Source organism: Pseudophryne corroboree, chromosome 6 (genome assembly GCF_028390025.1).
Source record: "Pseudophryne corroboree isolate aPseCor3 chromosome 6, aPseCor3.hap2, whole genome shotgun sequence".
NCBI classification, from domain to species: domain Eukaryota; kingdom Metazoa; phylum Chordata; class Amphibia; order Anura; family Myobatrachidae; genus Pseudophryne; species Pseudophryne corroboree.
Genome location: NC_086449.1, coordinates 466,412,384 through 466,430,558, shown reverse-complemented (window position 1 = coordinate 466,430,558; position 18,175 = coordinate 466,412,384). Strand labels below are relative to the sequence as shown.

The 18,175-nt window shown below is 40.4% G+C and overlaps 1 protein-coding gene across 9 annotated transcripts in view; it reads right to left on the bottom strand.

Moving 5' to 3' along the window:
• Positions 1-18,175, bottom strand: part of CADPS2 (calcium dependent secretion activator 2) — a 919,737-nt gene that overhangs the window by 48,470 nt on the left and 853,092 nt on the right. For all 9 annotated transcript variants that reach the window (XM_063927189.1, XM_063927182.1, XM_063927183.1 and 6 more), the window contains one exon: positions 2,043-2,147. In XM_063927189.1, coding sequence (XP_063783259.1) covers positions 2,043-2,147 — 105 coding nt within the window. The remainder of the gene's footprint in view (positions 1-2,042; positions 2,148-18,175) is intronic.

The window sequence follows — 18,175 nt, the reverse complement described above, 5'->3', positions numbered from 1 at the left end:
CCAATTACTGCCTACTATTTCCCCATTGTAACTACACTCCAGTGGCCCCTAGTGGATGAAGGAGAAAGAAGGCACATATGTGACAATAAGACAGCTAAGTACAAATAACAGTTGCATATAAGTCAGATCACTTAAACGCTCTGATACAGATTGATGCACTGAAGAATTAACATAATTTCAGCATATAAGAGGACACGCAGTGGCACAGGTCAACGTACGTTTCCATGTCCCTTACGAATCTAACGTCATTTTGATTTTGGTCCAGTGGACAAATGAAGATGGAAAGATGGAAACGTGATTTGTTCCAAAGAAGGAACATATGATGTAAGTTATAGATAAAGTGAAATACTCTAGAACAGTGGTAGCCAACCCTGGTCCTCGAGAGCTACCCACAATTCACGTTTTCCAGCTCACCTAGCAGGTGCACAGGTGTAGTCATTACTCACTGACACATTTGGAAAGAGCCACAGATGGAGCTAATTACTTAACTTGTGACTTTGTGAGGAGACCTAGAAAACGTTAACTGTTGGTAGCTCTTGAGGACCAGGGTTGGCTACCCCTGCTCTAGAACAATAGTCCCAGATGGATAGTGTGAATTTGGTGTTAACCTACTGTTTGTTAATCTTTTAACTGTCGACATGTAATTCGGATACTGAAGTAAATAGCACAGAAGTAGACAAATAGGTCATAAAGTAGGAGGGAGCTGGGGGCCACTGGTGGAGACTGGGAGAGCAACCTGTTAGGTTGACAGTTCTCATGTCGACATGTATGTACAAGGTCAATATCATCACATACACAAGGCTGAAATATTGACATGACAGAAAGTTGACCTAACGTCCCTGGAGGCCCAGAAGTCCCTTATATGCTCCTGAAGGCTGCAACGACTCAAGATTCTGAGTACTGACAGTCATATGACTTGTCACTTTCTGCACAGACCTCTGCTCACCCAGCATTCCTATAAGTATTGTTCCCCTTACCCAAACCTAAGTGCCTACCACTAACCCTCACTCTAATGACTAACCTTAAAACCCCCCTGCAGCCTAATCCTAACATTGTCAGCGTTTTGAGAATGTTGACATTGACATGGTGCCTGTCGAATGTTAAACCATGGTAATAATCTAGTGTTGACATGAATGTCTATATGGTAACCGTCAACCATGTGACTGTATACTGGCCCACATATGGCTGCCTGATGCCCATCACTGCTGTTGATAATGTACTGTTGTCTTGTCAAGTATATACATTTCTTTTAAATACATTCCAAAGGGGTAGATGTACTAAGCCTTGGAGAGTGATAAAGTGGAGAGAGATAAAGTACCAACCAATCAGCCCCTAACACAGCCTGTAACATGGCAATTAGGAGCTGATTGGCTGGTACTTTGGGAGGTATCCTATTAACAGCAGTACTTTACAACAGGGGACAATCCTATTAGCCCTGACGCCGGCATCCTTTACACCCGATGCCAGGCACCCAAAGCATAATCCCCCATAAGGGGCTGCGGAAGCCGCGATAACACCTCGGATTGGGGACTTATTCCTGATCAAAACAGCCTCTAATTTGATACCGCGATAATGACCATAGGTCATTAATCGCTATGTTTGCCCGTTTTGACAGGCCAAAACGGCATTGAGGCTAATAGGATACCGCTCTTTATCGCCAAGGTTTAGCACATCTCCCCTATTATGAACTTTAGCATGTTACTTACACGTGTAAATACTACTAGCGGCTCTTGGAAGGAAGAGTAAGAACTTCATAAAACATAAATATTGGATTTGCATGACACCATTTACATACTAAAATGCAAATCAGACCAGTTTTAATCAATCTAGTATAAGGTGATAGCAAAGTTATTTAATGGAAATGTTTAAGTGGTTTCAAAGGATTGAAGCTTATTGCATTTGTATCCTGGTATTAAATATAACAGTGATGGTCACACATACATACATTTTCCATAAAGCGCAATAATATGAGCAGCATAAATCATTGAAGAAAAAATAATAATACAGGTTTGGCATAAGATGACAAAGTAGTACGGCCTTACCTTCACAATCTTGATAATTGTTTTTAACTGATAAACATGCAGCTGAAGGTCTAATCTGTCAGCCAGCCACACACATATGACTTTTACAGAGTTGCTATACCATTGCTGTAAAAAGAAAGAGACTCAGTAAGTATGCAGGGATTATTTAACAGATACAGATTAATGACTACTAATGAAACACTCTGAAAAGATGACAGGCCAGCACTTGAAGTCAATAATGGTATAATTTCCTGATAAGAGAACTGTATGTTTCGCCAGAAACTCAAGCAACCTGACCTAGACTGTTCTTTATGTGAATTAGCACTAACTGTTCTGCTTCCAAGCTGTAACATTCATTAAAATAACTGTTTTGCACTTTGCAGCCAGCATTATTCAACTCAACAATTGATAATAGAAGCAAGTAAATGTCAGAATCCACTACTATATAGAAAAGGAAAGCAGGCACATACATCATTTAAATAAACAATGTTGTTTTTATTAAAGGCTGGATATGATCAATCAGCAGTATAAAAATAAGGTAAATCACAAACAATTCAGTGTAAGAGTGTTGTCAACAAATGCACAATTAATTCAATTTAAAGCAGACTACATCTCAAGGAGGAGCAGCACAAGTTTCAACATCTTTTTTTGCATATACTGTATAGGGAGGGTTAAGTATTACCTTAGTTTCTAATGAAGATGTTTTCCTCCTCTGTCATACAAGTTTATATAAAGCACATCTTACTTTATATATATATATATATATATGTATAGATAGATAGATAGATAGATAGATAGATAGATAGATAGATAGATAGATAGATATATCTGTAAGGGCTGTTTCTGTATATGGAAATTTATTTTATGAAACATACTTCTAGGGACTGTTTATGAACTATGTATACAGAAAAAACAAACACTGGATTTTTGTCTCTGTTTGTTCCAGCATGCCGCAAACGCTACTGGGTAATTTGAATCTCAGTTTCACTATTGTATAGCTTAGTGACCTAGAAAGAAACTGACATAGATATGGTCTTGATGGGATATCAGGGAGAATAGCAATAAAGAAAAAAATCAGATACTTGACACTCAGCGCACTGTTAGCTGGTGTTCCAATAATGCTTTTGTGGAACTTGACTTCACCCAAGTTATGCAACGGAACCAGACTTAAAGTCACTGGTCTGAGGAGGAACCTAATTGGGGCAAATTCTAATGTGAAGTGGTGCAGGTAAGACTGTGTTTATAGTTATACAACGTATACCCTCTAGCCCCAACAATTTTCCTTTTCAATTGAAGTGCCTGCAGTTTCATCTAAGAGCCTGCATTGCTATGACGATTAACATGTTGCAGGGGCAAACGGTAATGGCTGCAGGTGGAGATCAACCAGCTGCTTCTCCCATGGGCTTTACGTGGCTTACTCATGAGTTAGTAGCCCCAAGCTTCTTTTGTGTTCATCCCGGAAGAAAAAACTCCAATATTGTTTACAAAGAAATTTTGTGATCAATGTGTACAATATAAAATATCTACCACAATATTAGAATCGCAGTGCTTGTGCATTTTAATAAAATATCTACCACAATATTAGAATCGCAGTGCTTGTGCATGTTAATAAAATATCTACCACAATATTAGAATCGCGGTGCTTGTGCATTTTAATAAAATATCTACCACAATATTAGAATCGCAGTGCTTGTGCATTTTTATATAATATCTACCACAATATTAGAATCGCAGTGCTTGTGCATTTTTATATAATATCTACCACAATATTAGAATCGCAGTGCTTGTGCATTTTAATGACAAGTAGGTCAACAAGGACACAGCTCCCTCGGAGCCAATAGTTGCCACCAACTATGGAAATTGTCACACCAAGACTACGAACGCTCTCAGTTAGTCAGCTTTCTTAAATACTCAAAACCCCCTTGCCGGACCTTTAGTCTTGAATTAACAAATCAAAGCCATGAAAAAGGGTGCAGTTTGAATGGCTAACATTGATCCCCAACTGTGCGGAGCACTGCAACAGGCACTAAAAAACTCTCTCTATTGTGTCTTTGTAAAATTAGTTAGGCTGAGCCATAACAGACATCCATGTGAGCCAAGCCGTAGGCAAATGCTTATATATATATATATATATATATATATATATATATATATATAGATACACACGCACTTTATGCATTTGCTGGGACTTCCACATTTAACATGTACAGTATATCTTAATTGTGTCTTTAAAAAGATCCAAAATATAGTAAATACTATAGAATATATATGTATTGTACTACATATATATATATATATATATATATATATACACAGTATATCTATATATATATATATATATATACACCCCCACATACAGACTTAATAACTTTGACCTAGCAAGTATTGTATGGTACATGGGAAGGTGCAATAACATAGAGCCAAATAAGCAGTAAACAACAGGATTATTATTGTAGAAATAATGTCCCCTCTTCCCGTCACACTGAACAACACATGCTTGCCGGTCAAACAGAAGACGTAAAGGATGTGATCCTGTTAAGAGGGAAGAGATTACATTTATTGAGATCTCCTGTCTATGCCCTGTATGTAGGGAGCCTCTCCACAGGAGAAAGGTTTAAATCCTTTCCCAATGTAATTTCCTCCTTTTTAAGAATGTGTTGAGAAGTGTCAATAGGAAAATGTGCCTTCATACGAAAGAGGACCAACAGTGTAGCTAAGATTCAAGCGAGTAGCGTCCATTATATTAAGAGTTGGAAGAAATATAGCAGAAATCAAGAGGAATTTGTATCATTAAGTTCATTGTAAAATGTTGCAGCGTGTACTGGTGCTATAGAAATAAATGTTAATAAATTAAAACGTGTGACAAAATTTGCTCCTTCTGTTGCTTTTCACACAGCAAAATGATATGCATTTTAAATAGATTGAACAAAAAGTAATTTTACTATTAGAAAGTATTTTAACTTTGCATATAAAATTTAAATAATGTTGGTGTATGAACTGAGATGAGATCCGCTGAGAAGCACCAATACAGATCTAGATTATTACATTTATAAAGCGTGTATTGCATAAATGTACCAACATATAGATAATATTCACAAATGTTTGTAGAAAAGTAATTTCTACATTGTTTAGTCTATATCAGTTTGTCAGCATTCCAGTTGAATACATTAAATGTATCTATAGCATAAAATAAAATAATAATAACCCCCCCCCCTCCCAAAGGCACTAAGTTGAAGTGAATCGCACTACTCCCATTTTTTTTTCTACTTAAGCAAGTATTACAGACCCATTTTATAACTTACTCAAATGCCATATAACTGTGTGTGTATGTGTGTGTGTGTGTGTGTGTGTGTGTGTGTATGTGTGATGTGACAGGTAGCAATAATGATATGTATGCTAGAAATCTAATACCAGAAACTAAGCTATGCATGTTCGTTAATTTAATACAAAACCTAATCATGATTACTGTACTATGGTAGAAGCAACATTTATATTACTGAAGCAATGTAATGTAAAAAATTGCAAATATGTTTATATTTTCCATTTCTTACTCTTAGTAAACAAAAGGTTAAATGTTTAGCAGCAATTTCACATTAGCGTCGTACAGAAATCATATAATTTATGCCGTACTGTCTAAACAACACTACTTATCTCTTCCTCGTACAATGCATTTGACAGCTCCAAACCACTTAAAAATAAAATAAAAATAAAGAAATGGTATTGTTTTGTATCTTATTCATTGCACATCAAGCTCCTGTAAGGGCATGCATTATTTTCCTGACAAGCAAAAATAAGAGGAAAGGAAAGGCTAGGGTTGATTCTGTGAGACCCTTGTATTTATTCACACTTATTGTGCATGACTGTAGACTGGTAAATCATATTAGCAGGCTGTCTCCCCATCAAGCTGCTACTTGCTTTCCAGCCCTGCAAAGGTTCAACAAATCAACAGGAGCACGGAAAACAGAACATCAGTCTAATCTAGTGTTTAAGGTGAAGTTTTCAAACCCAATCTAAGAGAATCTTTAGAGCAACCAACAAGCTGAACGGCTCAGAAGGTGGTATTGACAATGAAATAGGGATGAAATATTGAGAATCGCAGTGCTTGTGCATTTTAATAACAAGTAGGTCAACAAGGACACAGCTCCCTCGGAGCCAATAGTTGCCACCAACTATGGAAATTGTCACACCAAGACTACGAACGCTCTCAGTTCATCAGCTTTCTTAAACAGTTCATCAGCTTTCTTAAATACTCAAAACCCCCTTGCCGGACCTTTAGTCTTGAATTAACAAATCAAAGCCATGAAAAAGGGTGCAGTTTGAATGGCTAACATTGATCCCCAACTGTGCTGAGCACTGCAACAGGCACTAAAAAACTCTCTTTCTATTGTAACCAGAAATTGACAAGCCTCCTCTCTTAAAGCAGTACAGCTGCGCCATACTGGATTCATGCAGCTTTTAAGGGCTTCGCTCTCAGGACACAGGGGAAGTAACAATAGAACAAACATGAGCTCTTTGTCGTTACCAGACTCTGCAATTTTCTAACAAGGATTCGAGTTGTTTCTTTCTGTCGCTCCTGAAAAGAGATTTAGCAACATACCATGATTTTTTCCCCTGCATGCATAAAAGAAGCAGTTAAGGAATTTCACTGCTCCACTGGCTACTGGAAATACAAAACCACGTATTTAATATTCAGAGTATTATTGTTGCACATTTGTAGCATTTTCAGGATTATTCAATTAGATGCAACACTTATCAGGATAGGAGTAGATTCGCTTTTCTGTGTACTTTTGCTAACTGAAAGCAAGAATAATTAGGTTTGTAATGTGATTGCCTGTAAATCTCCATCAAATGACATGGCAATCATGTTTGTATGACTTCTGAAAGCTGTGAAGGCTTTTATTAGGCAGTTGTGGAAAGCTGTGATCAGTAGCTGTTATATCTGTAGTCAGGATCACAGACAAGTGTGGATAAAGAGGAATCTAGACAACAATAGCAGACAGTGAAATGTGCAGATCATCACATGGTTCACTACTTGGCTACCACTATGACAACTTTCTCTAAATAAAGACAAGCTCTCAATTGTTTCCATAAAAGCCCTTTTAAACAATAGTTATGGTGACAACTGCCTTAAACACATTCAATAAAAATTAATTTAAAACTATAACTGTGTTTTTATTCCATAAATTTGAACAGCATTACATTACACTGACTTGCTTTCTTACATATAGCTTTATAAAGGTATATTTTGAACAGATATAGTCAAAGAAGAAATAAAATGAAGGGTACTTGTTTGAATTCTGAGTTACTTTTAAAAGCCATCAGTGAGTTATTGTACTGCATTCACACTGTCATGACAATTGCGGATAAAAAACGCTAACTTTGGTTTCTGACAATGAAATAACTACATCCCTAGTTATGCTGTTCTATTCACACTAAGTGCCTCCTTTGTGGAGATACTGTATTATTTCTGTAGACATTCCTGTTCCCAGATTCTCTACATCAGTATTGTTTAGTCACATCTAATATTACAGTTACTAAAAGGGCTGGCTTTTGGGGTGGTGTCATTTGTCCAGGGTTACTGCTGAAATGATAGGAACACTGTAGACCTGAAATGATAAGCACAGCAGCCTTGCTCCCCCCTGTTAGTGCTGCAGACATAATTAATCATGCCATAGAGATTGAATTCTCTTTAGAATGAACTAATAATAAGGAAAATACAAGGTAAACGATACTAAGGAGATTACAAATACAGCATTGTAATTCAGTGGTTCCCAAACTGGGTACCTTGGTTGGTGGTCGAGAATCCAATAATTTATGGTCAATGTGATAAGTAAAATTAGTGGTAGTGGCTGCCAATCATAAAATGTGTGGCCGAACAGAATTGCAACCCTGTCCACCACCACATAACTAAGCACAATTTACTTAATGTTCTTTTTTTCTTAATTTCTCAATAAGAAACTTTTGGCCTAGAGGTGCCGTGAAAAAACTGCTGGTACTCTAGGGCGCTGGGATACAAGAAAGTTTGGGAACCACTGCTATAATTAACTGGTAAAAATGTAATACATGTAAATGTGGGGAGGTGTAGAGTGCAGGTGAAGGCATGCTGTGCTGTGGGGTTGGGGCCGGGATCCTGGCGGTCAGCATACCAACGCCGGGATCCCAGCCGCAGAATGCCAGTGGTGGGGGCGAGCGCAACGAAGACCCTTGCGGGCTCGGTGGCGAGCTGCACACACCACAGAATCTATTCCCACTCTATGGGTGTCATGGACACGCACGAGTGGGAATAGCTCCGTCTAGTCAGCATACCGACTGTCGCTATTTTCAGTGTTCTGGATGCAGGGGGACCCTCGGCAGCGCTGCAAGTGTGCCGGTACGGGTGGGTACGGCGTACCCTTAAGAATTTAGCCATGGGCATGCTATAGCCACGCCGCCGGGCCACTGCTCCCTGCCTCTGCTCACCGCACCGCTGCTACCTTCAATTCGGCGCCAGGCCGTGATTATGGATCGGCGCCTAATTGAAGGTAGACACTGAGGGGCAGGAGAGGCGCACGCTGCACTCTACTCCCCTCACACACAGGAAGCAGTAGCGCGGTAAGCAGCAGGGGAAGGGGGGGCATGTGTACCTGGCACTGGGGGCATATCTGGCACTGTGAGGACATATGTATCTGGCACTGGGGGCATATCTGGCACTGGGGGGAATTTCTGTATCTGGCACTGGGGTCATCTCTGTATCTGGCACTGGGGGCATCTCAGGTATCTGGCACTGGGGGCATCTCTGGCACTGTGGGGGCAGTTCTGTATCTGGCACTGGAAAGCAATGTATATCTGACACAGTGGGGACATTTGTGTATCTGGCACTGGGGGCATATCTGCCACTGTGGGGGCATTTGTGTATCTGGCACTGGGGGGCAATGGATATATGATACAGTGGTGGTAATTGTGTATCTGGCACTGGGGGGCAATGTATATCTGACACATTGGGGGCATGTGTGTATCTGGCACTGTGAGGCAATGTATATCTGGCAGGCTGGGGGCATTTGTGTATCTGGCACTGTGGGGCAATGTGTATCTGGCACTGTGAGGCAATGTATATCTGGCACTCTGGGGGGCATTTGTGTATCTGGCACTGTGGGGCAATGTGTATCTGGCACTGTGAGGCAATGTATATCTGGCACTGTGGGGGCATTTGTGTATCTGGCACTGTGGGGCAATGTATATCTGGCACTGTGGGGCAATGTATATCTGGCACTGTGGGGCAATGTATATCTGGCACTGTGGGGCAATGTATATCTGGCACTGTGGGGCAATGTATATCTGGCACTGTGGGGCAATGTATATCTGGCACTGAGGGGCAACGTGTATCTGGCACTATTGGGGTCACATAACTACATCCCATGCTGTGTGAAGATGATGGAGGCATAAAGAAGATGATGCGGGGTTCAGCATAGCGATGTTGATTGTGATTAAGTGGATATGTTGATAGCAGGAGGATGAAGTGAGTAGGATGCACCATCTAGTTAGACAGAGGCCCTGCATGGGATATCCCACAGGATCCCAATATGTGCAAAGGCAGGAAAGTGTGGCCAATAGTATTAACCAAGTTAAACATCAAACTCAGGCAAAAGGAATAGGTCACTGCAGTAACGTATAATCTAACTTTACCCATGCCCTGTTATATACAGACAACCTGAGTGTGTCTCCAAAACCCAATTCTGATCTTCTTGTTTCCACTGTGATATAATATTGGTACATTATGTAAAATGCACATACTGTACATAAGCCATCATTGCATTATGTAAAACTGTAGCAGAGTTTATTGGATATACTAGTGAACTTGCTTAACCTGAGAGCGATATGAGAAAGAGAACTCTAGAAACTGAAAAAAAAAAAAATATCTGTAGCTGTAGATTATAGTCACAAAGTAAAAATACATCAAAGACTTATTTTCTTCTTCACAGGAAGAGGAGGCTTCTGCAGTTGGTAGAACTGTACTGTGTCTGCTTAGTGGCTAACACATGCCAAGAAATGATTATAGAAGGTTTACATTAAAGATTATACCATTCTGATGTGAAGTGAATAAAACAAATATTACCCTGTAAATGGCAGCCAGTGGCTATTGGGAAAATAAAGGAATTGTGAACCAGGCCTCCTTTTTAATATACTGTATAAAATTAAGAATGTGTGAATCTCATCAGAAGTAATACATACATTATATATTTGTTCTTAGTATGCTCCTCCTATCTGGCATTGTGGTCAGTAACTTGTTCAAAGCAGTATTCAATTCAGAAGCCTTTGACTTTGTAAAAGCAAATACAACCACACCTAGTGTTCTCTAACCTACTCCTTCCCTAAATGGTTCATACTACCATGATGCCTGTTCTGCCGGTGTATCCTATTTTACTTGCTTTTATATGTAACAATTCAAATTGTTATTGATAAACTCCGCTTAACAATTAAAGAAAGATTGGATCAAATGCTAAAATGCCATAAAGATTTTATATATATATATATATATATATATATATATATATATATAGCAAAATGGATGCCCGGCACTCTGGACTCAGTAAGTAAAGTAAGCAGGAGCCCCTCCAGTACTGTCGTCAACGTTTCAATTTATTAAATTTTCCTCAGGACATACAAACAAACATAGAATACACTCACCTTATAACCCCACCATTGTGCTCCACCATTGGGGATATAAGGTGAGTGTATTCTATGTTTGTTTGCATGTCCTGAGGAAAATTTAATAAATTGAAACGTTGACGACAGTACTGGAGGGGCTCCTGCTTACTTTACTTACTGAGTCCAGAGTGCCGGGCATCCATTTTGCTACAATTACGTGAAAGCGTCAGCACGGGCACCGGACCAAGCTATCCCTTTACCAGTGAGTGCCGGATCACTACACACCTATATATATATATATATATATATATATATATATAAAGTGTACATACAAGATGTACGCCTCCAGATCAGCAGCATATGCACCTAATTTACAACAAGTTACCATTACCATCATCATCAGTGTTGTCTGCATCTGCCTTGTAGCAGAGATGCTTCCTAACATGCATTTAGCATACAAGAGCTGCATCTCCATGTACCTGCCCATACTGAACTCTGCCTATGTAAGAGTACCCCCTTCTCTCCCTCGTTCTGCCTTTCTAGTCAAAATGTTTGATACAGTACATGCTTAATTTGTGCAGGTCAGTAATTGTGAATATGTGTGCATTCACTTTGCTATGCAAAAAGGCATTTACAAAATCACCAACTTCAATCATTTATCACTCTAAAAATTGCAGTAGTCCAAATGGAAATGACAATTAATCCAATTAGACAGATGTGACTTGTTATAACTGTGATTCTAATGCTTGACATACTATATGACGGATGGGTCAATACTTGAGCAGCCATTCAGAATTGCCTACTCTTGTTACTGGAATCATCATCACAATCACATTTTTACAATCGACCTCAGTATCCAAAAGCAACCACATTCCACCCCTCCAGGTTAAAGTAGAAACACACAAATGTAAGATATGTCAAATCTAGATATGGGTGCATTTTTCGGGTTACATACGGTATCCCGGTGGGTGGAAATGCTGGCGGCAGGGCAAGCGCTGAGTCCCCTTGCGGGCTCGTTGACACCCACGAGTGGGAATAGCCCTGGGGTGCTGGTAATGTGTTGCTATGTTCACTCTCAAGAAATTAGGGGGAATAGAATAATCAGGGATTTTATGTGTTTGCACACATTTAGCACAGTGTAAACTGTGAACTCACAGGTTTTATTCACAAATAAACAAAATGTTTTTTTTTTAGAATAACTACTTGACCAGAAGCTAGTACTATTCGTAGTACTGTCTCACTGGGCTAGACAAGCATTCTTTTAGTAATAGTAATGTTACTCAGCTTGTGTATTTCAGGCAGGTGTAAAATGACAACACTTTCTAATTAATTATACATTAACAGAGATTTGTTATGATGTTTAATAATGATGCTATATAAATATATATATATATATATATATATATATATATACACACACTGCTCAAAATAATAAAGGGAACACTTAAACAACACATCCTAGATCTGAATGAATGAAATATTCTTATTACTTTGTTCTTTACATAGATGAATGGGCTGACAACAAAATCACACAAAAATTATCATTATCAGGTGGTCTGGATTGGAGTCACACTCAAAATTAAAGTGGAAAAACACACTACAGGCTGATCCAACTTTGATGTAATGTCCTTAAAACAAGTCAAAATGTGGCTCAGTAGTGTGTGTCCTCCACGTGCCCGTATGACCTCCCTACAACGCCTGGGCATGCTCCTGATGAGGTGGCGGATGGTCTCCTGAGGGATCTCTTCCCAGACCTGGACTAAAGCATCCGCCAACTCCTGGGCAGTCTGTGGTGCAACATGGCGTTGGTGGATGGAGCGAAACATGATGTCCCAGATGTGCTCAATTGGATTCAGGTCTGGGGAACAGGAGGGCCAGTCCATAGCATCAATGCCTTCGTCTTGCAGGAACTGCTGACACACTCCAGCCACATGAGGTCTAGCATTGTCTTGCATTAGGAGGAACCCAGGGCCAACCGCACCAGCATATGGTCTCACAAGGGGTCTGAGGATCTCATCTCGGTACCTAATGGCAGTCAGGCTACCTCTGGCGAGCACATGGAGGGCTGTGTGGCCCCCCAAAGAAATGCCAACCCACACCATTACTGACCCACTGCCAAACCGGTCATGCTGGAGGATGTTGCAGGCAGCAGAACATTCTCCTTGGCGTCTCCAGACCCTTGTCATGTCTGTCACATGTGCTCAGTGAGAACCTGCTTTCATCTGTGAAGAGCACAGAGCGCCAGTGGCAAATTTGACAATCTTGGTGTTCTCTGGCAAATGCCAAACGTCCTGCACGGTGTTGGGCTGTAAGCACAACCCCCACCTGTGGACGTCGGGCCCTCATACCACCCTCATGGAGTCTGTTTCTGATCGTTTGAGTAGACACATGCACATTTGTGGCTTGCTGGAGGTCATTTTGCAGGGCTCTGGCAGTGCTCCTCCTGTTCCTCCTTGCACAAAGGCGGAGGTAGCGGTCCTGCTGCTGGGTTGTTGCCCTCCTACGGCCTCCTCCACGTCTCCTGATGTACTGGCCTGTCTCCTGGTAGCGTCTTCATGCTCTGGACACTACGCTGACAGACACAGCAAACCTTCTTGCCACAGCTCGCATTGCTGTGCCATCCTGGATGAGCTGCACTACCTGAGCCACTTGTGTGGGTTGTAGACTCGTCTCATGCTACCGCTAGAGTGAAAGCACCGCCAGCTTTCAAAAGTGACCAAAACATCAGCCAGAAAGCATAGGAGCTGAGAAATGGTCTGTGGTCACCACCTGCAGAACAACTCCTTTATTGGGGGTGTCTTGCTAATTGCCTATAATTTCCACCCGTTGTCTATTCCATGTGCACAACAGCATGAGAAATTGATTGTCAATCAGTGTTGCTTCCTAAGTGGACAGTTTGATTTCACAGAAGTGTGATTGACTTGGAGTTACATTGTGTTGTTTAAGTGTTCCCTTTATTTTTTTGAGCAGTGTATGTATATATATATATATATATATATATATATATATAAATGCGTCAAAATCCCAGAAAACGACCCACATTTTTTTGCTGGCGCAGGTGAGAACACATGTGGATTCGCCGATCCTGATGTTTTTCGGTACAAAAAAAGAGCCCTGCTATTGAATAGGGCGAATCCCCATTTTCTCTAAAGATAGTGAAAAGTCATGTTTTTTCCCCCTGGTTGAAAAAAAACGGACCTAATTGAATACCCCCCAAATATCTGTTTCTGACTTACGGGAAATTCAATTAGCCATGGTAATTTACCGCAGGCTAATTGATCCCCCCGCGACATAATTAGCCTGAAAGTGAGCCCAGGATTTATTTTACGCGTCTGAACAGACATGAAAAAAAAAATCCATGATAACGAGGGGGTTATCGGGAACTGCGGCCCTGTTAGCACACATATGCGTGAACTTTTTGCAGATTCTGCCTGTATGTTAACGACCATCAACATGTTAAGTTAATGAATGTTAAAAAGGGGTTCGGGTGAAAAAGGGTCTGGAATTAAATAGCCTCAGGTGATAAAGCCCGAGGATACCACCCTTTTTCACTCCTATTAACTACTTAATTCAGCCCTTAGTGTAGAAGATTATGTACCCATCGTCTCAACTGTAAATAATATAGTATTTAAAATGTGCTACGTTTTGAAGGTTCACTCTAACTTTTTTGATAAAGTGCAAATATTAGTTTTACATGGGAATTATCTATTTTCCAAACTTTTTTCTAACTGAATAGCACATGGGTATATAATTTAAATCATTGTTAAAATAAATAAATAACAAATAGCCATTTTCTATGTAAGAAACAGAAATGTTCAAAATTCCTGTTACATAAAAAAAGAGTTGTACATATACCTTGTAGTAAAAGATGACATATGCGTTTCACAACAACTGGCAGTGAGCAGCCCACAGATGCCCCCCTTCTACACTAAATGAATCACCATATCTCCCCAAGCTGATCACTGTGAAAACCAGCATGTTGCATTTACCATGTACAGTATGTGTACAAGCCTTTTGGCTTCTATGATATTTCAGTTAAAAAGGAGTCATGGATTCTCATAAACCACAAAACATGTTTATCTATACTGTAGATATCATAAAGTTGTACATTTTGTTTGTTCGTTCTGGCAATAGCAAAAACGACTGGATGAATTTGGATGGTGTTTTCACTATTGTATAGCTTAGTGACCTAGAAACTGAGGTATGTATGATCTCAATGTGACATCAGGGAGAGGAGCAATAAAAAAAAAACCTCAGAGTGTGCAGCATGCAGGCTCCTCAAGTCCAAAATGACTATATGTACATAAATATAACTTTTAGAGAAGAAATATAGTTCTAGGGACTGTTTATGAACCATGGAGACAAAATCTTTTTTTCTTCGGAAGATATCCATATGAGCGTAGCTGCGGGCAAATGCTAGTAAGATTATCAATTCACAGTCAGGTAAATAAAAACAAAGTAAGATTGAAGCAAATGAGAGGATGTCCGTAGACTATTACTATAACTAGGTGACTAGTGGAATGAATACTGCAAAATATGAAAATAAAATATACAGCAAAAATAATGAAAACTAAATATAGCCGTGATTTTCAACAGAAACACTCAAATTAGTAGAGGGTGGTTCGGCTCTTAAAACTTGAACAAATAGTTGCACACATTTACATATAGTTACCCTGACAGACCCACATCAATATAGCCTAATCTCAGATCAGTGAGCATTCCGTAGCTGTACTCGTAAAAAGCAACACATTTTCTTAGTTTACTTTTGTCGTAGTTCGTTTCTGCAGAACATTTTCTATTTGTATAAATAAAGGTGAGCTAAAAAGCTTATGTGCAAATCCAACACACTTCCGCAGATCTGAGCAGTACTAAGCTTTTGAATTGCTTTTCTACTTCTCATGTCTTTTAAATGGTTTTCTATGGCAGGGACATTTTTCCTGATTAGTCACAGCTAATTAGTGTTCTGGCTTAGACAAGTAATCAGAAATGTCAGCGCTGTAAGGCTACATCTCCCTAATCCTTTGATAATAATTTAACCTCCTGGGAGGGCCTCAAGCTGTGGTAAATAGTGGCTGACAATACGGCAAAATTAGGTGGGCAGTAGACCATTAAGATAGAAAAATAAGAAGTACTACCAAAACCTGCTGAGCACCAACAGGCTACTAGCTATCCTGCCAGATGAGGTGCCTGTTTAAGCCTGTATAGTTAATTAGCAGATTCTACCAGACCTGCCACACATGGCCAGGTGCATCATGCAAAGATGTGTATTTCTGGGTCTGTGCCAAGTGATAATTCTGTGCATAGATCACATTTCAAGGTTCTCATTCAGAAGTGCACATAATTCTTTTCCATTATTCCAAGTTATCAAAGAACAGAGACACTGAATATTCTGCAATATATTGACTTGTTGAATTCCTTTATGGTAATTAGGCACGCTCACAACAGATTTCATGGCCCTCAAATAGCCAACAAATATAAACAAGACTAGGCCTTTAGGTGTCCCAACAGCAGCCAAAACAAAGGACAAACATCTTGGCACATGACCTTATGATGACCTAATCACAATATAATCTACAGTGATGGTACTAAAATAAGAGCATGAGAAATATCTGCTGCACTGTGAAATTAATATGTTCATAGATCTCAATTTTTTTGTTGAGAGGATTGGGACAGGTTATCAGTCTGTGTCTAAATGGGACATGACCAGTGGTGTCTCCAGAGGTGGGGCGCAGTCCAGCATTTCTAATAGGGGAGCCACACCTACTGCCACCAACTGTCATCTCAAACTGACTCACAGGCCGTTGGTGTGGCTCCCCTATTTGAACTTTGGACAGTTCTGCAGCCCCACCTCTGGAGCCACCACTGGACATGACCACATTCCCTGGGGGGTTGCCCAGGTGGGGGCTCGTTGGCTAGCACTGGAAAGTGCTAGGCTAATCCCCACTGCCTTCCCTCTAACCACACTTTCACTGCGATGCGCTTCAGTGGCTTGTGTGAGCAGCAAATAGGGCATAACTTCCCAACTGCCGAGTCATTCAGAACATCGCGGCCCTGGTTGGTATAACAGAACGGTCTTGGTAAAATCAGGACAGGTGGGAGGCATACATGTTGCAAATAATGGAATAAAGAACACAAAACTAGTCAGTCCTAAATTAAGGCAAGTAGGGGCCCTGGGGCAACTAAGTTGTGAAGGTCCCATCAATAAAATGGGTGCCACCTCCCACCACTACTATGCCCCTTACCATGTCTCTGGACTCTATACTGACTAGCAGCGTCATAACTCCGAGTTACCATGTCCTCTTTCTCTCACTCCAATAAGGGAAATGGGAGAGAAAGGGGAGCGACAGATAGACACAAAGGGTGGTATTCAATTCTTTCCACCCCCTTCCACATCCGTTCTGTTTCTGCTGATGGGCGTGGTATCATAATTTCAGCATGCTACCCCTGGGGTAGCGAGGCACCCAAATCTTTACGCAGCTAAACCTGATTACTATGGGAGCGATATGCGCAATAACAGGGATCACTTTAGAAAGGAGAATGGATGTGATATATAATTTGAATACCGCCCAAAGAGTGTCCACGAAACGGAGAGACAGAGGATGTCACAGAGAAAGGGAGTGAATGGGGAGCGATAGAGTGTGTCACTGATGGAGGGAGAGAGGGAGTCAAAGAGAGAGAGAGAGGGAGGGAGGGTGTCAGGGAGACAGAGAGAGAGAGGGGGGTGTATAAGAGAGAGAGAGGGTGTGTATGTGTGTGAGAGAGAGAGAGAGAGAGAGAGAGAGAGAAAGAGAGGACACTACCTGTCCCAGCATCAGGTCTCTGATAGGGACAGTCACTTCATGGCATTAGGCCCAACACTCTTCAACATATACCCACAAATTGCGGCATTATGTCTGTGAGGGGGCGGGACTACAATTATTAGACACACCCACTCACTGTAGAGACAGAGACAAAGCTGACTGCGTCTCAATAAACAAAACTCATCCTTCACCTGCTACCATAGAGGCCTGGGCAACCACCTATATGCCCCACCTATAACCCAGCCCTGAAACCAGTGTTCTACAACACTTATATACACTCTGTAAAAATTAGCTATGATTACCTCATTCCTTTAATTCTACTTTTGGATTTCATGAAAAAATCAGATAAGCAATTGCTAAGTTGCAATAACCGTAGAGATTTGCTTACACAGTGTTAATAAATGCAAAAGTAGCATTACTCCAGTCATAATATAATGTGAGGAAATGTCTGACACCATACAGAAAAGCGACTTGACAGTGTTTTTAATAAATCCAAATGTTTCACTTTTCAAATACAATGTAATGACATACATTACAGCAGCAAAGTCAGAACTTTGTGGGCCCTATAGCAACATTTTGGAGGAGCCCCCATCCCAATGCTTCTAGAGAGACATTTGGTAATTTTATGCCATATAATAGCCCTAGTTCATTTTCTGAATCATAGTAGAGCCTTATTTAATGTTATGCCCCATAGTAGTGACCTAGTTTCTTTTATGAATCGTAGTAGTG